The 22,712-nt window shown below is 40.3% G+C and overlaps 1 protein-coding gene across 4 annotated transcripts in view; it reads right to left on the bottom strand.

The window, feature by feature from the left end:
- The window catches only part of ELMO1 (engulfment and cell motility 1), a 291,509-nt gene that overhangs the window by 93,231 nt on the left and 175,566 nt on the right, over positions 1 to 22,712 (bottom strand). For all 4 annotated transcript variants that reach the window (XM_010713028.3, XM_019616661.2, XM_010713029.3 and 1 more), the window contains one exon: positions 9,234 to 9,370. In XM_010713028.3, the coding sequence (XP_010711330.1) occupies positions 9,234 to 9,370 (137 nt within the window). The remainder of the gene's footprint in view (positions 1 to 9,233; positions 9,371 to 22,712) is intronic.

Genomic DNA, 22,712 nt, shown 5'->3' with positions numbered 1-22,712 from the left:
ACAGCAACAACAAAACAATAAAAAACTTTTCCAAATAGTAAGAGATGCTTTGCTGAGACATTCTTCTTTGCTGAAGAATCCATCTCTTTTTTAGTGTACCCATACTGGAACACAAATGGGCAGAATTTCGGGCTTAAAATGCTTTTCCTTTTAAGCCTGTGACTTCCTTGAAATCACTGCATATGTGATCAATAGAGAAGGCTAGTTCAGCTACAATAACAACAAGATGTGACCCTGCCACTAAAGACTTCCAAAGCCTTCTGGCAAAGACAGGAAGTAATGAAAAATCTATTTTCAAATTAAAAAAATCTTTAAACTAGAAGCACAGAGAAAGGGCAAGAACATCTCTCCCTTCCGCTTCATTATCCAATATAAGAATTTATACTTCACAAGTTACCTCTAATGTTTTTAAAATATATTTGCATTCTTGACAATGCCAACGTTGAAAAATTCTCAGAAAGAGGCAACTAACAACATTTAAAAATGCAACATATTTGTTCAGTTCCTATGAGTTTGATAGTCCAAGCCTTTGAGATATGAATGTTTAAAGTTACAGCTGATTTTTACAGATCGAGCCTTCAGTAACTGGGAAGCTGCATCATCAGAGTCTTAAGCACCTCTCCTCAGGATCCTGCAGCCAGAAGCAGCAGATGAGTAATAAACTTGCTTTGACAAACACTGTGGGACACATTTGGAGATCTGATAGGTGTGGATAAATGCACAGAGATGGAGAAGTCAAAACAGTGCCATTCCCAAATGAGCAGCTGATGAAGAAATAAACTGGCAGTATCCAGGCCACAAAAAGCACAGAGGAAACACTGACCGAATGCTGGGAAAAGATCTTAAAAAGGCTCTTCCTACACTGTGTTCAACTGCACTGCTTTAATCAGACCCTTCTTAAGCAAGTGATTACGAATAGAATAGATCTGACAACCACTCTGTCCTCTCGTATCCTTGCTAGGGGATTTCCTTGGTACTCAAACGGTGATTTTTTTTCAATTAAAAAGTCACATTTTCTGTACAAGATACGCAGCAGACTTTCAAACTGTTAAGTGCTCTAAATTTTTTTTATAAATTCATACATTACACGATTAATGACACAATATATTTATAGCAATGATTTGCTTCCAATAAAAGTTACTAAAATGCTAATGGCTTCAGGTGTGAAAATGTGGAATTTAATTTGCTCTAATCTCCGTAAGCCAGGGGAATACTGAATTCGTTCTACGTGAGAATAATTTATTTGCAGTATTCCTGTCTGATATAAACAAAGCACTGCCAAGGGAAGGTGCAATAAAGCTAACAGGGAGGTGTAATCATTCCACTAGCCCAGTCTTTCCCACAAGTAGAACACAAAGAGAATTCTTCCACAAGCGCTCTCAAATGAAGATAAATGCATCTGCTTCTGACTAGCGAGACACTGATAAGAAAACACCACATGCTTTGGGGAACATCTGTGAAAGAGCTATTTACCACCTTCTCCCCTCCTTAATAATTAAAAGGAAATCAAATGGCGGACAGGTTCACACAGAAAGACCAAAGGATTTGACTTGCAAATTGGTTTGTTTTAACTAATTTTTCTCTCCTCTTTAAGAAAATTGTTCTTCCCTTTGACACTGTCTTGCCCACATCCCTTTGCATGGCTGGGAACAGACAGCCAGACAGGCTCAAGCACTGCTGCGAGGATGGTTCTGCAGTGCGTTTGATGGAGGAGGCCAGAGCAGCCAGACAGAATCCCTGTTGCTGCTCTTGGCCCTGCTGCTTCTTCACTGTCAAGACACTTGGTCTCTGCATACCTTTGCCTCCTGTAAAGTGGTGTTATCAAGGAGAAAATTGTGAGATGGTGTTACTGCTGCTGGAGGGGATCATCCAAGTACGAGAGGAAACCTGCTTCCCCTACGGGCCTGCTGCAAGGCAGAGCCCACGGAGCTGCTATGACACAGCCTAGCACATAAAACTGGGGCAAGATGGCAGTGAGGGGGGCATTTTAAACAGGGTCCACGTACATTCTGCCCCTGGAGTGTCCCCTGTTTGTAGGACATCCAGCAAGCAGGTGACAGCTCCTCTACAACTGTCACCTTGTGTTGCTGTCCCGAACTTTTCCAAACACACCCCTCGGACGTCTGCTTCCCCATAGCTAGCTTGTACTACTTTGTGGTGACATGAGACCACCACACTTGTTTCCACACAAAACACTACTTACACAGTGTCCCTCCTTAAAATCCTGCCTGTGAAGATTCGGTCACAGTCTGAACCCAGTGATTCATTCTACAGCTGCCTTCAGTACACTAAGAAGATGAGAAACCTGTGGTGCAGCGTTTCTGAACCATCATCCAAGAAAGAAATAGTATTTCTCATTTTTATGTTATGCTTGGTTACCTTTTCTGTTATCTTGTCACAGAGCAAGGAAAAATGTTCACAGGGTCTGAGCACGAGCAATAAACATCTTCTGTGGTTATCAAGTGCCTCACTGTCTGCTTTGGTATTTAATTACAGGACTCACGTAGGGCATTTATTGTTTGCATCTGCTGCCACTGTGAACAATATCTGCTATACCGATTACTGCACAACACAGTGCTTTCCTTTTTATACCCATCAGAGCCATATATCATCCCCTTGCAGAGGAGGCCCCTCTTCTGTACAGACTCAGCACCAAGGTTTGGCTTGTCACTGACATGGCCAGATACACAGGCCGCTGCTGCTCTAAGAACATATCATTGCTGCTTTCAAACTATAAGGGAGACTTACACTGGATATAAGGAATTATTTTTTTTTACTAGTAAGTGTAGAAAACCTTGAACAAGTTGCCTAGAGAGGTAATGGATGCCTCTGTCCCTGGAGACGTTCAAGGTCAGGCTGGACAGGGCTCTGAGCAATCTGATCTAGCTGTAGGTACCCCTGTTCATTGCAGGGGAGTTGGATTAAATGACATTTAAAGGTCTGTTCCAACTTAAACGATTCTGTGATTCTGTGATTCTACATCATAAGCACAACTACTTCAGGGTACGCAGGTCTGCTAGTGTGGGACTAGGGCCAGCTATGCCAAGATGCTGAAAACAGATTTTTGGAGGTGTTACACCAATACAAAATACATTTTCATAGAACATTTTAAACTTGGTGTTTTATACTTCAGTGATCTCAAACATATGTCCAAAGGGCAAAATAAATTGAATTCTCAGTAATGAGGAAAATGCGTCAGTAGCACCATTAGCTGACCTTCCTCTGCTTTTCCATTCCCTAAACCTATAGTTTCAGTGAGTGCATTAGATTTTGATTTCAAGCACTGTACACCACAGTTTATCAGTTAGCTCAGCTTAAGTTCTGTTGAAAAGATAATCTGTTTTGTTATGACTAGTGATTTTTGTGCCATCTAAAAACCCAAAACTACTCTATAGACTAATAAAAATAGTTACCATTATGTTTACTCTCTACAAAACTGATTGAAAACCCTGACTAGTGAACCAAGTAACTTCATTTTTTCTTACATAATGGAGCTGGAATCAGTAATTTTTTTCCTTCCTTTCTTTGCTTTTTGTTGTTGCCGTTTGTTTTGTTTTTAAGATGGCACTAAGCAGAGAATAAATAGATCTCATATTGTTCTGAAGGTCTAACAAGACAAGATACCTTTCTTCCTATTAGTACATAAAATTCAATTTCATAAAAAGCAGCAGACAAATTTTTGGAGAACAAAGGTGAGAGGATAATCATATCCCTGCATCTCCTATCTGCAGTCTCGTCTCACAACAAGCAAGTGTATTTTACAAGAAGATCAGTAACACAGGATATCTCTCTCTACGTAAACTCTCGTTAGGACAAAGTAGGGGCATTCACCTAACTGTAACTAGTGGAGATCAATACAATTTTCCTTTGGGAGTATACTTCAGTTTGGCTCCACAGGGGGAATTTTACAGTGTGGGACCGGTACCAAATATTCCACCGACTATCATGTTAAAAATACAACTGGCCAACTTAAGTACATCATAGCCTGTGTGACAGCAAAGCCTGGATACCCTGAGCAGGCCAAGTAGAATACAGCTGGCCCGTACTGGAGGAAAAATTGACTGACAGACACCTATTTAAGTTGGCAGGCTGATGATGAAGAATTGTAGATGCTGGAGTATAAGATAAATCAGTTCAGCTTTCTTATAGTCAGCACTGTCTCCAAAAGCTATACAGAATGTTTTCCTCTGCTGCAATAAAACATGTAGAATTATATAATCTTGTCTCCAAGCTTTATATTTTCAAAATCATAAACTATGCTGTCTGATCACAAATGACTGTGGAGGATAGAGCGTGTTAAATGTCTTTTGATCATCTATAGACTCAAAGAAAAACAAAAAAGTTTCAAATGGAATTGTTGCCATTTGCATGTCTGTCTATCCCACTGTATCTTAATTTCTTTAGAAAACTCACCAGACATGAATTACACATGTATTGAAATATTACAAAAGCAAAATATATGTTTAGCTGCCTGAATAAATTATTCTATCCAGACAACCATTAGTATACTGGGAGACTTTAAAAAAGGTTTTAGTCTGACAGTATCATACTATCACCATAGAGATTCAAAGAGTTTTGCTAATGCAAGAGGATTAAGTCTGACAAAAAGTGCCTGTTTTAATGAATGGGAATCAGAGAGACAAAGCATGAGATCATAAATGTCCCACTAAAACACCATCACATTCTTCCAACTGTGGATAAAGTGCCATTTTATTTATTTACTAAGTTTTTTTTTAAAAATCAACAAACCTATAAGGAATCTCTACAAGATGGACTGTGGAACCATAGAGGTATAGTATGCGATATTATTGCCAAAAGGAAGTCTTAATCTTTGTATAAGCTTTGAAACCTGCAAGCAAAGATCAAGTTCATGACCACCTGAGAAACCTGAACATCTGTAAGTCTATAGGTTGCAGTGAGATGCATTCTAGAGTCCTGAGGGAATTGACTGATGTAGTCGCCAAGCCATTCCAAATGATATTTGAAAAGGCAGTCAGGTGAAGCCCCTGGTGACTGGAAAAAAGGCAACATCACACCCATTTTTATGAAGGCAAAAAGGATGACCCAAGGAAATATCAATCCTTTGGCCTCTGTATCAAGGAACATCATGGAATAGATACTCCTGGAATCTATGCTAAGGCACATGGAAGACAGGGAGGTGATACGGGACAGCCAGCATAGCTTCACCAAGGGCAGGTCTTGCCTGAACAATCTAGTGGTCTTCTATGATGGCATAACTTCATGAATGGACAAGGGAAGAGACACTGATACCATCTATCTGGACTTCAGTAAGGCCTTTGACACAGTGCCTCATAACATCCTTCACTCAAATTGGAAAGATATGGATTTGATTGGTGGATGTCAAATGGAGGAGAAACTCGTTGTAAGATCGCAGCCAGAGAGTGGTGGTCAATGGCTCAATGTCCAGACGGAGATCAGTGGTGAGTGGTGTCCCTAAGGTCTCAGTACTGGGACTAATGTTTAATATCTTCATTAGTGACATCAACAATGGGATTGAGTGCACCCTCAGCAAGTTTACAGATGACATCAAGTTATTTTGTGTTGTTGGGAGGGACGGGACGCCATCCAGAGAGTTCTAGACAGGCTCAAGCAGTGGGTCCAGGTGAATCTCATAGCATTCAACAAACCCAAGTGAAAGGTCCTGCACCTGGGTTGTGACAAACTCCAGTAGCAATGCCAGCTGGGGGACAAAAGGATAGAGCCCCTTTCTGCTAAAAAGGATGTTGATGTTCTGGAGGATGTCAAGGTGGACATGAGCCACCAATGCGGTAGATACCCCATCCCAAGACATTCAGACTGGATTGGGTTCAGAGCAATCTAACTGAGATGTAGATGCCCCTGTTCATTTCAGGGCAGTTGGAATAGCTGACCCTTAATGGTCCCTTCCAACAAACAATTCTATGATTCAGACCTGTGGGGAAGTATTAGATCGCTTCACTTCTTTGAAGCACCTGTAACTCTTCAATGCAGGACATGAGGAAATGAATCTTCCTATTTGCACACAGACCTCCTACCACCTCTCCTATGCAATCTATTGTGACTAATCAAAAGTTTAAAATTAAACTCTTAAAGCTCCTTCACTTCACTTATTATTAAAGAGTAAAGCAAGCAGATGAGCTTTTTAATGGAATCTCCAGGTCTCAATAAAGAGTTACCACACAATATACCAAGAGCTTCCAATTTTGTCTTGTGTATTTTGGAATAGGAAGGGAAGAAGGAAGAAAATAAATGATCCCATCATTCAGGTAGATAGCAGACTTTAGCCAAGTGATGTTCCACACATTACCAAGACAATCAAGTTACCGAATCTGAATAATAGTAATATAAAGATAGGAGAAAAGAGAATTCTTCACCATCAGCTAAGTTACTGCATCCTGTAAGGTATCTGCTTTACTCCCATTTACTCCTGAAAGGGTAGGCCAAATGCTCCCTGGGTCTATACAGTCTTTGCCTGCCAAGTTTGCAAAACATGCTGCATAAAGAACAGGTACTCAGCACACAGAAAGGATGGAGAAAGAATATTAACACGTCAAGATCACCAAAGCTGCTTGTCAAGTAACGATTAAAAACAATGTTGCTTGGTTTGGTTTGGTAAAGTCATCAGCACTGGCAGCTGTCAGGTACCAACCAGATGATTAAACTTACCACTACATAACATCTCATCCTCCACAAATCCAGAAGTGCTTCACAAGCCCACGTGACAGCATAGTTTACCTTACTCACAGATCCCTTTAAGACAGTTATCAGCTGAGTAATGCACACCACTACTACACATCATCTGAAGTGGCTAAGAGCAGAAAAATCTTGTGACTAAGAGAAAAGATTTAGATAAGCAGACCATAACTGAACTGCTAGAAATGAAAACCATAGGAGTTTAGCATTCCCCCCCCCTTACTGAAAAGGGTTACAAAACCAAGAATGATTTCAGCAGGCAGAGATCCTGGATGAGTCTTTCAAGCATCACCACAACTCTCACGTTTCAAAGAATCACAGAATGCCTTGGGTTGGAAGGGACTGCAAAGATCATCTAGTTCCAACCTCCCTGCTGTGACCAGGGTTGCCTGTCACGAGATTAAGCACTAGATCAGGTTGCTCAAGGCCCCATCTAGCCTGGCCTTGAACACCTCTAGGGATAGGGCATCCACACATCCTTTGGGCAACCTGTGCTAGCACCTCACCACCTTCTCAGTGAAAAACTTCTAGACATCTAATTTAAATTCCTCCTCCTTTAGTTTATAACCATTTCCCCTTTTTCCTTTCACAGTCTACCCATGTAAAAAGTTTATTTCACTCCTGCTTATAATCTCCATTTAAATACTGGAAGGCCATAATGAGGTCTCCCAGAGTGTACTCTTCTCCAAGATAAATAAGCCAAGCTCCTTCAACCTGTCTTTACAGGAGAGGTGTTTCAGCCCTCTGATCATGGTCCTCCTGTTGACCCTCTAGAAAAGCTCCACATCTTTCCTGAGCTGGAGGCCCCAGACCTGGATGCAGTACTCCAGATGGGGCCTCATAAGGGTAGAGTACAGAGGAACTGTGTCCATAAAGACACCTTCCTCACCATGCTGGCCACCTCTCTTTTAACACAGTGCAGGATACTGTTGGCCTTGTGGGACGCAAGAGTACACGCGTTTATTCTGTGAAGTTAAAGGCTGCCTATGTCTTCCATGACACAGGCAGCAGAATCTACTGCCAGCCTGCACATTCTGGAAGAACTGCTGGGTAAAGTCACTAGATTTTCAGTAACATAAAAACACAACTAACTCACTTATCAGATCTGAGAAGAAACTACCTGATCTTCCAAAGTTCCAAAGTCTAACTCTAACAAGCACATTTCTGTATTTTCTCTTAGGATGATCTTGGCTGTTGCCAGAAATAGGCCCACTTTTACTTGAATTCCCTAGGATTACTAATAATATACCAACTAAAGTTGTAGAAAGTTATATATACAAATCCTTCTCCTGAGAAAGAAGGCCTATAAGCAATAGGCAGTTATTAATACACTTGTTTTAAACAACCACATATTATGAAGCAGTCTATTAAAAAAAGTTATTACTTTTAAATCCTTACTTTTCATTTTCTAAATTCTTCAATAGATTATCTTGCTATTATTCTCTCTGCAGTTCTGTACCACTTGGAAAGAGAAGTGTGTCAGAAATTCCACACAAGAGCAAGCTTCTAGGTTATCCTGCCTGCATTTTGGACTTCCCTTTGTTTTTTTTTTTGTCCAGAGTTCAGGTATTGCTGCTAACTAGAAGTATCTTACCATGAAGAAATCAACAAAGGTTATTTCATAATGTGTCCTAAGTATTCACCTTCCCTCTGCAGTGGAAAATGGACGCTTAGACCATTTCATTAAGAAGTTAGAGATGATCATCCTTACTAGAGTACATATAACATTCACATCTAGTGATAACAGAGCACTTCTTTGGGAGATGATGATGCAATGCAGCAGTCTTACTTTTCATTCTCAAGCAATATGTCTATAATCAACATCTGGTCTCAGGCAGAGGCTCAAGAGTCTGTTGAAGGCTCCCCAAAATGATGAAGATGCCAGCAGGTCACATAAACACAATTTTGTCCTACTTGGAAAATGCCAAAGATACTGTTCAGCCTCTTCTTATGTTACACAGTTAAACCAGGATGCCTAGGACCCATAAAGACACACAGCCTGGTTCTCAACTGCTTTGTTGTCAGTCAGAAGATTGGTTGAAACTTTCAGATTTCTCTTACAATGAAAAGGGTGCAATAACAATAGTTATTTGTTCTGTTTTGTTTCAGCTGGCCAGACTGTACAGCACTTTGTCAGGATTGTGACCCTCTTGAATATTTTACTACTTTAGTGCTTGTACGAAATGAAAGGGATGCTCAGAATTATCACTGCAGCAATCTCTGCATTATTTACAACATTAGAGGCTGCAGCACTTCAGCATAATATTGCTAACATAAAAAGGCAGAATTTCGCCTCAAGCCAGGTTTTTATTTTCAGTCTGCAGTTAAAAATGATTGAAAAAGGTCTATGAACTTCTCTTATTCCTTCCATTCCAACTGCTGCTTTCTAAATGCCGCCCTTCCAATGTGCAGTGAATCTGAACAGAAGACACCCCACAGTATTCAGCTGAAGTGGGATCAGTTAATCTCTGTACCTCTAGGGAAGAACGGCCTTGTTTCACCATTTTGCCCAGTGATTACCTCCCCACCCCTTTTCTTGCCTTATTGAAGTCCTCCGAAGTTGCCCTCATCTCCTTCCATGTCTTGTTCAAGAGCTGAATGCAGATACAGAAGAACTCCTCAAACGATCTGTCATGTGTGAAGAACATGGGATGGAAATCGTTGCATGTCTCACTGGCTAAAAACAGAAAAACAAGGAGTAGTGGAATAAAACATTTAAAGGCACGAGTAAAAAACAAACAATCAACAACAACATCATCTCCCCAAACATGCATATAGTGTATTGTGACAACCAGTCACAAACCATAATTCACAGGAATCCTAGATCTAGTAGCAAAGGTTGTCAAAACATAATTCTGAAAATCTAGCCTTGGTCTTCAAGTTAATGAAACACAGTGCTTCTCTGCATGAGACCACCAACAAGAGCAAGAGGAAGCAATGACCACCTTGCCTGAATATTCTCGCAGTGGGTGCCTAACCAGTGCTAAGTTTTTGTTGCTCTCTGGACGGAGAGACACAGGCAGAAACATAAGTATCCTCAATGAAACAATCTTTCGACTGCTAACAGTGTGTACTGTATTGACAGCTGAGAACCAAACACTAAACATCACCAATGTTGGAAAAGACATCCAACATCATCTGGTCCAATCGCCCACCTACCGTCAGTATTTCCCCACTAAACCATATCCCTTACTGCAACATCTAAATGTTTCCTGAACACCTTCAGGGATGGTGACAACTTCCCTGGGCAACCCATTCCAATGCCTTTCTTTCCAGAGAAAAACTATTTCCTAATAGCCAACTTGAACTTGAGGCCATTACCTCTCGTCCTATCACTGGTTACTAGGGAGAAGAAGCCAACTACCACTGTGCCAGCGTCTCCTTTCAGGTGGTTGTAGAGAGCAGTAACGTCTCCCCTGAGCATCCCTTTTTCCAGACTGAACAATCCCAGTTCCCTCAGCTGCTCCTCATATGGCTTGTGCTCCAGATCTCCTACCAGCTTCACTGCCCTTCTCTGAATACACTCCAGGGTCTCAAAGTCTTTGTGTACTGACGGGCCTAAAACTCAACTCAGTACTCAAGGTACTCACTCACCAGAGCCGAGTACAGGGAGATGATCACTTCCCTGCTCCTGCTGGCTACATTATTTCTGATACAAGCCAGGATGCTATTGGCCTTCTTGGCAACCTGGGCGCACTGCTGGCTCACATTTAGCTGTGTCAACCAACACCCTCAAGTCCATTTCTTTCACACAGTCTTCAAGCCACTCTGTTCCAACCCTGTAGAGTTGCCTGGGGTTGTTGTGGTCAAATAATATTAGATCAATGTACTGAAATACGAAGTTGTGCTGACACAGCTGATTAGCTACCATATTGTATATGGACGTATGAAAATATAACCGGTTAAATTTGTTCTTTGAAAATAACTGGAAACAAATGGATCTTATGACACCTGTCCCTTATTTGGGATGGGGCAAAGAAAAAAACAAAAACAAAAAAAAACAAAAAAAGAAAACAACACCACACACACAAAACATTATTTATAAAAATCAAATACAGGCTTTAAGGAAGGCAAAATAAAAGAATACTATCATGATGGTTCTGAAAAGGCAGAGTTTAGTTTGATAAGACTGCTCTGAATTTCTTTGAGTGAAGAATGTATTTTCAAATACTAAGGATAGAGCTGAAGCAACACTGAACTCTTGGCCTCCCTGAGAACCCAGGAACAAAAGAGGCTTTAGCCAAGGACAGAAGATCTTTAAACCCTGCCATGGCTTGGAGGGCCACCTCCAAGTAGGTTGCACGTTTATCTTCTTTAAAAAGAACAGTCATGTTGATTCAGTTCTTTATCATGTTCCCTGTTCTCAAATCTCTGTTTCATCTCTCAGTTCTCAATCCAGTATTCTTCTGGTCTTTTTCAGTAGTCACTCACGTGCCCATACAGCAGCATCTTCCCTTCCTTCAGGATCAAACAGTCATAGCTTAGGTATGTTTCATCCTCTTGAAGAATGGTAGTAGTATACAGCATTGGGATAAAATACCCTTTTCCTTGAAACTGCAACATTATATGATATTTTCTTTCTCTCAGTGAGACCAGAGAAATTAGAATGAAGAGAATGTGAATGGTACAGATAGGCTGACCCCTTGTATGAGATTCAAGCTCTTGGTCTTAGTACCTCTAACCACAAAAATACCCTTCCAGCATGTTTTGTAAGTTCTGCCATGTTAGTAGCTGCTAAGAACACCAAAGGAACACCAGATGCGCTTACAATTACCTGAAGCCTCCAAGAAATATGGTTTTTGATCTTTCTCAAGATGCAATATTCCAATTACAAAGCAAATCTCTAAAGCTTAATTGTACATTTGAGGCTTAATTTTAACATTAGAATTACTAAGATCTAATAAAATCCTCAGCTACATAGCGAAGATGAGAGTTAATTTTGGAGCATAGGTTTCCTTCTTATCAAATAAACGGCATTTACTTAAAAGGATGTGCTGACAAGGGGGAATTAGTCAAAGCAGAGACCTATATTTACGAGGAAACGCTCAATTGCTTTAAAAGGACAAAACACCTCAGGCTAATTTTCAGAGCACCTTCAGTTTCCATTCATTCAGCAGGAGCTGCAAGGGCTCAGCACTTCCAACAATCAGACCTTCAGCCTGCAATAATGTTAGAGAAACAACGGAACAGATTCTCAGAGGGCACTTGTCTTTAAGTCATGAAATACTATAATGATGAGAAGAAATAAAATAACACCGAGCAGAAGAATGCAGCCTGTACTGTCACTGTAAATCACAGTGTGAAACAAGGCAATAACCCCAGTGCACACTGGCCTTTCTGGTCCTCCTCCGAGCCAGAGCTTATCTCTGCTCCTACTCATAATGATCAATAAATCAAAGTTAATAGAAAGGCTGGGGATTCTCATGATCTTGATTATCAGTTCTAACTCATGCTTCTTATCATAATCAAACCCGAACTGTATCTACTATGCTGACAACCATGCATGCAGAATCAGAGGTGCTGTCCCCCCATCTTTTCTATAAGAAAACGTACTGTGGTTTATGTCTTTTCAGTCCAAAAATGAAAGAGTAAAAATCACTGTTATTTATATAAATGGAGAACCTTAGGCCTGAAAGCAGAAGGAATCTTAAGGCGCAGTACAAATCTTAAGAAAAATTAAAAGACAGATGCATACTTTCTTCAAAATTCCCACCAGCATCCGGATAGTAGAGAAAAATACCCAGAATTGATTTCAAAGGCAGCTTTTTGTATATCTCAAAAATTCTAGCCCAAGTAATTTAATTCGATGGGAACATTGTAAATGAAGCACATCAGCAATCTTTATCTTAGAGCGTATCTATAGGCTGCAGGCCAGGTCTACATTCTGCTCAGTTTCTAAACGTCTAATGAGAGAAACCTTGACCCAACACTTTCTTTCTCCATTATCCAAGCAAGATAAGGATGAAGAAAAAGGCAAAACTGAGTTACCAGTGGTTTTCAGATCAGAGTTAATACTGAGTCACAACTTCCGCTGCCTCCATCCCTAAGTCAGTATCTCTGCTCTCAGGGTACTGCCTCTCTCCACTGAGTGGGCAAATTTAGAGGCTGCTCAGTTGTCAAAACTTCTTGGATTTGTTTTTTTCACTAACTTGCAGTTTGACTAATTGTAAACAAAAACAGAGATTCAGCGTTAGAATAATTTGGAGACCTTTCACAAAAGAGCTGCATGAAAAATTTCTGGCCTTAAGCCCAGTAAGTACACCGTAACCTTCATTTTCACAAGCAGGAACTAGCCACATTTGTAAGCAATGCAAAAACATACATATGGCTGCAACACAGGGACACGTATCATCATGATTATTTAATAACATCATCAAGTTTTAATTATGCCTCCATGAGATCACCTTTCAAAGGCAAGGCAAGTCACAGAAGAAAGCTCCAGCCTACATAAATCAGGTGAAGATCTTGTTGATTTTCCTTTCTTGGCACAGTTCTTGAAGCTGTAGATCAATGTGTCGCCTATCAGGATTTAAGTAGTCCTTCAAGCTTCTAGCTGATCTATAGCTGTGACTTTGAGGAAGAAGCTTAGTTCATTTCTCAACATAAATTGCACTGGCAGAAAAAAAGAAAAAAAAGAGAGAGAAAAGAAAAAAAAGAAAAGAGCTGATTTCTATCTGGGAGTTTATGTGGTTACTTCAATGTGTATTTTTAGACTTTCCCTGAAACAATTCCTAAATTACGAGAAAGACATTCAAGCATCCCTGACTGTTCAAACAGTAAATGGATACGATATGTTGTATTGCTCTTCTGTTGATTAATAGAGGAAATAGAAAAAAGGAAAACAAACTGAGAAAGAAAAGTTTTTTCTTCATTTTTCACTTTGTATCTGAATGCTCTTTCCCATGAGAAACAACACCATCAGGGACAAATTTCTTCTAGCTCTGTCAAGAGCAGTTATTTGCATATTTGCATACGCCTGTCTTGGAAGGGCACAAGTACACTACAATGTTTCAGTAACTGTTTGATCTGAAATACAACAGAGACTTACATGTCAATGTTGCTGTAGTGAACAGAATGCAGACAATACAGATTTCTGCCTGCAGGACAGACTTCGGGAAAGGCTGAGAGCACCAGAGACATCAGGCTGGGGTGTCACCTCTTACAGCCCAAACCAGTAAGAGCCCAAGGCAACTGGTGCTGATGTTGCCCCAACTGCCCTCACACTTCTGCTTAAACACTCAAACAGATCGGAGAGTATGGTGCTATTTACATCTTTTCCTTCACCTTAAGAAATGAACTATGGTACACACTGATAAGCAATTTTCACTTGGAAGAGGGAAAACTCTGAGTACAATTTTTTTCTCCTTTAATTTATTTTGCACAATACTTGGAAGTAACACAGAGATGATCCTTCTTTCCCCACGAAACTACAACAACAGACAGGCTCACAGTGCTACCCATTATTTTCAAAATGCATCCCTGGTGCCAGGGGGAACAAGTTTGGGGTAATTTAAGTAGCCTTTTCCAGAAAGAAGGAATCTTTAAGATTTTTGTCCTCTTTTAAGAGATAATACATAAGGCATCTCAAGAAGACATGGGAAGACCCCAAAGATGATCGGCCTTCATAGTTTTCAAGAATCTAAATGTTGACACCAAGAGTTTTTTCTTACATGGCAAAATCTTGACTCCACTGTTTGCACTACAGAAAAAACAAATAAAAAGTACTGATATTCTGATGTATTAAATAAAATACCATATCACAGGCCAAATAAAGATTATTTTGTCTGTAGAAGGCAATACAGTAAGTATAAATGTCTACAGATTTATGCTCAAATTAAAAATCCTAAAAAATTAGGTGAAGTCTAACACTAGAGCATGGGTTCAGCTACTATATGTGAAAACAAGGATCCTAGAAATCCTTGCAAAGTCTTGGCAATTAAATGATTGCATGACATAACAAATGACCAAACCCTTGAATGCGAGAGCCAGGCTTGCATTTTACACTCAGCTCGTGTTGCTGCTAAGAATGAAGAGACAGTAGAAGTTATACAGGCACATTTTAGCCAACAATTACAGTACATGCTTACATTAAGTGTTTTAGAAATAATTCTTTGATTAATAATTATAAAATACAGGAAGAAAAAGGCTTACTGCTTTATAAAACTCCACAATCTACTTCCTCTGCTATACATATATTTAGTTCCCCCGCAGATCAACAATTCAATAGCTTTTTCACTCTTCTGTAAATGTAAGGCTTCCCATTACGTTGGGAGTGTACATCAAAGATAATTTACTAATCACAAATGAAAAACCTCATCATGGATGTCAGCTATGTACAAACGGTCTACAAAACACAACTAGAACAGATTTTGCTTAGAAGATGATGAAAGTGATAACATTGCTGTGTATTCTCATATACTTGAAGACCAGGCAGTCAGCCTAAATCAATCAAATTATTTAGTTAGCCATATATGTTTATAATATAAAAACATACATTTATACTAGCAATATGGTCCCCTAGCATTAATCATGCCACATGTAAAGGGACAGACAGGCCCTCAGGTAAGAAGTAAGCTCTGCACTAATGGTAGTATTAGCAGATCCTTCATACTATGAAATTCATCAAGAAAAACATGCCAAAATGCCTTTGAGATGAGGGAAGCAGACCTGCAGAGTCTTGGGAAAGCAGTTTGCAAAGCTTCAATGAGAGAGAGGGCTTGGAAACACTTTCCCGACTGAAAAATATCTGGAATCTGTGTGATCAACTCTCCACACGGATCTATTACCAGGCTGCTGTTTAATTCTGAGTGACTCATTTATCCCTGCTGCTTTTCGTTCCTGATTTCACAAAATGGAGTTGCTAATATTTGTTAGGGAAGGAAGGGGGTTGCCGAGAGATCCACTGCAGTTTCTGAAATGCAGCAAGATATATATATATAAACGGTGCAATATGGACTTTGGAAATATAATCTCCACTAGCCTCCTCTGGGATTATTATTTGCAATAACAGAAGACAATCAAAGAGTAACTAATTCTCACTAGCTCTCCCAAGAGAAAGAGCACTGCAATTTCTGCTCCTCCCTGAAGATGAGATGAAGTAAAAGTAAGTACTGCCATGACCATTTTTATATATACGCAATCAAAAATTCAGTAATACATACAGCACATAAGAAAAAGTGCATCTAGTACTGCAGAAATACTGCAGTTGCCAAGTTCTTTACACCAGTGACCCCTGTAGTCTGCTGGCAAAGATTTGAAATATCTCTGGCCACCCTTCTGTAACTTGATAGGGAAGCAGTGTGGTTTAAGGCAAGTTAGGCCCATAACCACAGCAGTGCAATAATCACAGAATCATAGTATTGCAAAATATCTCAAGTTGGAAGGAACCCACAAGAATCATCAAGTCCAACTCCTGTCTCCACAAAGGACCACCCAAAATCAAACCCTACGTCTGAAAGTGTTGTCCAAATGCCTCTTGAACTTAGGCAGCTTGGGGCCATGACCCTAACCCTGGGCAGCCTGTTCCAGCGCCTGTCCACTCTCTAGTGCAGACCTTGTCCCTCACCCCCAGCTGCCCTTCCCTGACACAGCTCCATGCCGTTCCCTCGGCCCTGTCACTGTCACACAGAGCAGAGCTCAGCGCTGCCCTCCGCTCCCTGTGAGGAGCTGCAGCCGCCATCAGGCCTCCCCTCAGCTCCTCTGCTCTGGGCTGAGCAAACCATGGGACCTCAGCAGCTCCTCATACACCCTGCCCTTCAGACCCTTCCCTACCTTTGCAGCCCTTTTTTGGATGCTCTCTAATGTTACGTCCTGCTTCAGTTGTGGTGCCCATCTGATGCACATGCAGAATTTGGCACTTGCTCTTATACAATTTCATGCGCTTGGTGACTGTCCAGCCCTCACATTTGTCAAGATCTCTCTGCAAGGCCTCTCTGCACTTGAAGGAGTCAACAGATCCTCCAATTTAGTGTTGTCCTCGAACTTAATATGCACTCAAGTCCTGCATCCAGACACCACCTCAAGATCAAGCATCTCATTTGCAGATGAAGCACTTGATTCTGTAGAGAGGGGTGTTATTTAAAAGGCTTACAGAACACTTACAGAACACCACTGATTATGTTTGCCTGCTTTCCAAATTTCTCAAATATCTACCAAACACATAGGAACCAAACAGGAGTTGCACATCTCCTGTTTATGCCATCAGCAAAATGCACTTTGTATCTTGTTCCAGTTGGACCTGTAGAGAAGCCCCTGGGAGACTGCTGACACTGCAGAGCAGCACCTGAGCACACAGCTACCGCCTTGCAGAAGCCATGCTGTTAAAACCATGGAGCATCTGCAATCTATGGTTTTCTGTAAGAATCCACCTCTAGATTCTCAGCTTTAGAGATATACAAAGAAAGAACAATAACAACAAAATACTGTTAATTTCAAGAGACAGCTTCCCTTTTGAATTCTTTCAAGTGGCACTTCCTGATTCATACTGCTATCAAGCATGAGCTGTGCTGTGGCAGTGTTGATCCCTCCCTATGGGTATCTTTTCAATATATTAGTAAGTCTGAACATCACATTAGAGATGGGACAAATTGCCAAAGCATGAGCTCAATCTTACTGACAGGCAAATGCATACTGCAGCTTGCTTGGTATGTATATTTTAGTTCGAATTTTATCTCTCCTTTGGAGCTCACATAAGAGAATGTGTCATGAATAGACTCATGAAAAAATTACTCTCAGGTAAATCCCTTACTTGAACAATCAATTATTTATAAAATTATTTCTAGAACACCATACCTAAAGCCTGCTATGTTCACTTATGTATATATTTTTCTGAATGTGTGCATGAACCACTGAAAAAGATGTCAAAAAGATGTCACTTTTTTTTCAGCAGGGAGCAGTTACTTGTCAGACTCTGCCCCTTCCCACTATTAAAAAAAAAGAAAAAAGGAAAAAAAAGGAAGATGTCCACATTCAGTGATTATACTTAGCAAGAATCATCAACATTCGGCTTTGAAATCTATCATGTCAAAAATCTTGGTGATGGTTTTGGCCCTCATTTTTATCTTGTACAACCAATTTTGCATTACTCTGGCAATTTATGGAGTAGTAATGATGCTACCAGTCATGACTTTCTTAGGGAACAGCACAGTTTAGGAATGACTGTGATTTGAACTGAAGCCATTGGTCTTTTCTATTTGAACTGAAAGTGTGAGATGCAAGTTTCTAAGCTTTGAAACACAGTAAAGTAATACAGAGAGCTGAGCTGCATTTGTTAAACTCCAAATCTATGTATTATTTAAGAGGTGTGTTTTGCCTGCACTGAAAAAAAAAAAAGGATAAGACACTGGACCAATGAACTGTGCAGGATGTGCCACATTTTTCTCCAGAAATAGGTGTATGAATGTGAACATGTCATCCCAGAATTCCTGACAAGGGTATCCGGAACCAATCAAAATCCATTTTTCAAGTGAAAAGTAAGAATTCAGTTTGCTTCCCATTTCCATTTCCCACAAAGAGGATACTACAGAGCTGGTCACCATGATACTCTCAGTCCTGGAGAGGACAAGAACCAGTGCAAACACACTCAGAGGGCCCAAAATTCACCTGGTGTTCACAGCACTACAGTAGCATACACACCATTATGTGCGAAAGTGATGAGTTGATCATGTAATGTAGGGCAGAACTGTCCCTTCTTAACAAGCTAAGTAAAATTATCTAGAAATACATGGGTACAAGAGACCAGATACATCCAGTGGTTTATCTTACCTAATCGTATATTTAGCTGGAAGAGAAAGGATACAAAATTCCTAAAGCACAGTAAAACCACAACTCCTCATTAAGACGTAAGGCAACAGCATTTCTCTGAACCAAGATTTCTCATTAGGAGAGCAATTGAGAGAAACTGGAAGAAAAGTACATATAAAAGGCTTCTTACAGTCTGTTTGCCTTCCTTTTTCTAGGCTGACAATAAATTCCACTAGGCAATGAAAAGCAAAGATTCCACAAAGCCTCAAGCCTGAGGAGACGACTTAGATGTCTACAGTATGTGCAGCCCCAAACCTCTTCATTGACTTAACCGGTTTTTCTTTGAAGATGATTGCTGCTGTATCAGAAAATTGCCTTCTCTCCCCAGGATATCATTAAATAAAGGATCCATCATTTAAAAATTCCCCTCTCTCACTTTCCCAAATAAAAACAGAATTCTCACTTCTGCAGTACAAGCCAGTAAAGCCTGCACTTATAGCTACCAGCAGATATGGCTGCTCACAGCTGGCATCTCTGCTACAGCCATAGGGAAGAAGTTCAAGAAATGAGATCCAGGCAGACTCAACCTGTTACAACCAGAGCTGATGGCAAAAAACTGAATGAAACCAATGCAGCAGAAGTGTCCACATACCAGGCTGATCTCATAAACATATTTCTTTTTGCAACCATCTGTAAACACAGAGACTTCTCCTGCTTACAATGGACCTGAATACCAAACAGAAATGCAAACAGAAAGCCAAAGTGCAAGGAGAGGAAAGTTACTAAAATGATTCTTATACACTACAAGGAACTGAAAAAGATTGCAAAGAATCAGTGTTGTGCTGATAAGGGTTCTCCATCTCTTTCCATAGAAGTCTATTTTTATTGGTGATAAAACAGGTGCTGGATATGAATAGATTTGAATTGCCTCTACGATGTGTCACAGCACCCTCCTGGCCAACCAGGAAAGCACTCAAATTTCCTCTTCTCTCCTCCGCTACTCCCAGTATAAAAAAGCAGCAATCAATAACAGTAAGAAAACGTGCTTTTGAAATCTGATGGCTAAACAAGAGTGTTGTTGTCAGAAGTGAGGGAGCACTTCATCTGCATTAATCATGCACTTCTAGGAGAAAACTGTGAGAGTTGAAATGGTATGAAAAACAAGGGCTTATATTTGTCATACCATAAAAAGAATGTCTTTTGTGAAAAAGAGACAGAGATATGTAAGAACAGATCTGCAATTATGCTACAGTGTATCTACAGCATCTCTCAATAACAATATTAAAGAATGTTAACAAATCAACACGATAAATCTGCTTAGGGACTAAGCAATATTTATGGTCACTTCTGGTAAGAATACAGAACAGAAAGGTATTGCAAATATAATGCAGAAACAACAGAGGTGCGTTTAAAAAGTAGGCATGGTTGGCAAAATTTCTCACAAAGGTTGACACCATTGCTCTGTCAGGTCCTGTATACAAGCCAATGATGGTTACATGAAGGCTTAAAAAACATTTTAAAAAGCATTTCTGACAATTTCTAAGTCCATGGACTGTTTGTCTACTTGTGGGCTGATTTGCACAGACAGAGGCATTTACAGAAGGCCAACTAAACTCCAGCATATTGAGGGAAGCACATTGTTACATCTGCTAAATGCTGATACCCTAGTCCTTTCCTTGTAAGAGCCTCTCTCTCCTAAGCTCTCAAAGAAACTAGCCTATCCATATCTCCAGACAAATCAAGAAGAATGACAGTAACAATGGGGGAGGTAGATATTCTCAGCATTCATAAAGAGCAGCATGAAGACAGCCACAATGTGTAACCACTGTTTTCAGTCCTACAGTACTCACTGGCAAAGTTTATTCCTAAATGCTGTACTCTTTCTTCTAACTATTGCATCTCCACAGACCCAGATCACTGAGGGCTGGAGACAGAAATGCCCATGTGCTGAAGCAGGCACCTGTCCTGCCTTCACTTGTGCATCTCCTTGCTGTCCCACAGGCAGCATACTGAGGGAGTATCTTTCAGGGCAGGACTGCTGATGTTTCACTTCTTACTCTGACTTATTGCTTCTCCTCCTGAAGGGATTCTTGCTGCAATGATTACTCTTGCCACTAATTACCCATTTTCTTTATCTGAGAAGCTACACAGACTGCACTACAGGTTGTACAGCTCATGCCTCTCCAAAGACCTTCTCTGAGATACTTCATCAAGACGATAACTCTGGTTGCCATTTGAAATACAAACCATGCTGTTTTGATTCACAAGAGAGAAGCTGTCACTGAAAATTAATTCTGCTCTAAATAGGCTGGCTAGGGCTCCATCTGCAAGCAAAATTTAAAGGAGCCTGTGAAAATCTTCAGGAAAACATTGCAAACACCAACCTCGTAAGTCTACAATCTTTTTTTGTTGTTGTTATTACGTCCCTAGACAGCTATCTAAACTGCTTCAATTCCTCCTTCCCTCACATGGACCTCTTCATTAAAATAAAAAAGTTTAAAATGGCAATGTAAAAAAGATGTGTGGTCACTGTGCAAGACAACTGCTTTGAAAAACACTGATTTTTCCCCTCTGGTATTTGATCTTACAAGTGAGCAACAGCAGGAGAACTGCAAGGAAGAAAAATAAATGAGCAGATGGAGAAGGCAACAAATACGCAGGCAAGCCAGGAAGGAAGAGAATACTTTTTCTGGTACTCAGTCCTTCTTCTATTATAAATAAGAGGCTACAACTGAACTGCCCATGCAGAGCTGGCACAGACTAGCCACAAGCTCTCTGGATCACAGTCAGAGGTGTCGGTACGTGCGCTGTGCCTCCTTTGGTGCACTTTCATGACAAGCTGTTAGGCTACCTCCAACACCCACGTGGTTGGCTATAAGGTAAGCTGCTTGACACCCTGCCTAGCCAGTCAAGCCAGCTACAAAGCTAGGGGAGGAAAAATGATTGCTTATCTAGTAAACAAGTAAGCCAGCTAAACTTACGCTACTCCTCTGCCACCTCAGAAAACGCGATCAAAGCACTTGGAATTACTCTGTTTGCTTTGAATCAAACTTGGCTATACTCAAAATGCTAAACAAGGTGAAAGAATGAGACATGGGGAAAGACAACATCACTATAAAAAAAAAAAAGACTGTGATTAAGGTGAGGGAATTGCATCGTATCACACAACCTTGAGCAATGGTAACTCATCTTTCATGTTAGATCTAGTTTTGAACTGTGCTGAAATTAAACTGTTTGCACAAGTACCAGCAGATGCACACCTACAAGTTCTCCTTGACTTTTTAAAAAATATATGCAGCACAACTACTATTCCAGCCCTATTTAGGACAACTTCACCTTTCAATATTATCTCTCCTTCCTCGCCTTCTACATCCCCAAAGATTCTGTACTTCCCTTAAAATATATCAGTGGTTGGACTTGATGATCTTGAAGGTCTATTCCACACCAAATTATTCTATGATTCTATATGTTCATACACATATTTGGCATACTGTCAAATAAGTTTTACTCCGTTTGTAAAAGTGAAATGTGGAAAAGAGGAAAACAACCACTGGATACCCATTTGCCCAAGAAAATCCTGTGCAATTTAATCCTGGCTGATGAAACCTTAAGAGTGCTAAGTGAAGCTGAAAGTGTCAAGTGCTGCTGCTGCATATATTTTCAAAGAAGCCAGAGAGAACTGATGGGGGTGCATCTCCTGGTCTGTAGCCCATCTGCTAGGTGAGGCAGGGACAATCTAGAGGTGTGTAGGGAAACACAAACCTTGCCTCTCCACATGAACTCAGTCACCACTGGAAGCCAGTTGGTCTTATTGAGGTGAAGATCATTAACTCACTCTGAAAACTGCATCTTCCTGTCTAGCAACTACTGCCTGAATTGCCTTCTCCCTTTACAACATGTCTTAATTTGTAAATTATGTTTGTAACTATCTGGACTATACTTCTAAAAATAAAACTGCTGAAGCATAATCTTGTAACATAGACCAAATGGAATAATTAAAACAAAATGAGAAAAAAAAAAAAAGGAAAAACAGTCAAATGGTAGGAAGCAAGCTGCTCAGAAAACATTGCATCTCAGTGCTTGATTGTGTATACATTGGAGATCATCACCATAATGCACTGCGTAAGTGCCAAGTATCTTCAAATGGCCTTGTGAGCATTAATCAATCTCCAGAAGAGCATTAGTCAATACTAATTCTTCAGATGTCAAACTTAACCTCTTGAAAGGCACACAAAAAATCAAGTAATTAGACCATACGTTTAGCAACAAGATAAACA

This window comes from Meleagris gallopavo, chromosome 6 (genome assembly GCF_000146605.3).
Source record: "Meleagris gallopavo isolate NT-WF06-2002-E0010 breed Aviagen turkey brand Nicholas breeding stock chromosome 6, Turkey_5.1, whole genome shotgun sequence".
Classification (NCBI taxonomy): domain Eukaryota; kingdom Metazoa; phylum Chordata; class Aves; order Galliformes; family Phasianidae; genus Meleagris; species Meleagris gallopavo.
Note: the sequence above shows the minus strand (reverse complement) of the source record. Positions and strands in the feature narration are given on the sequence as shown.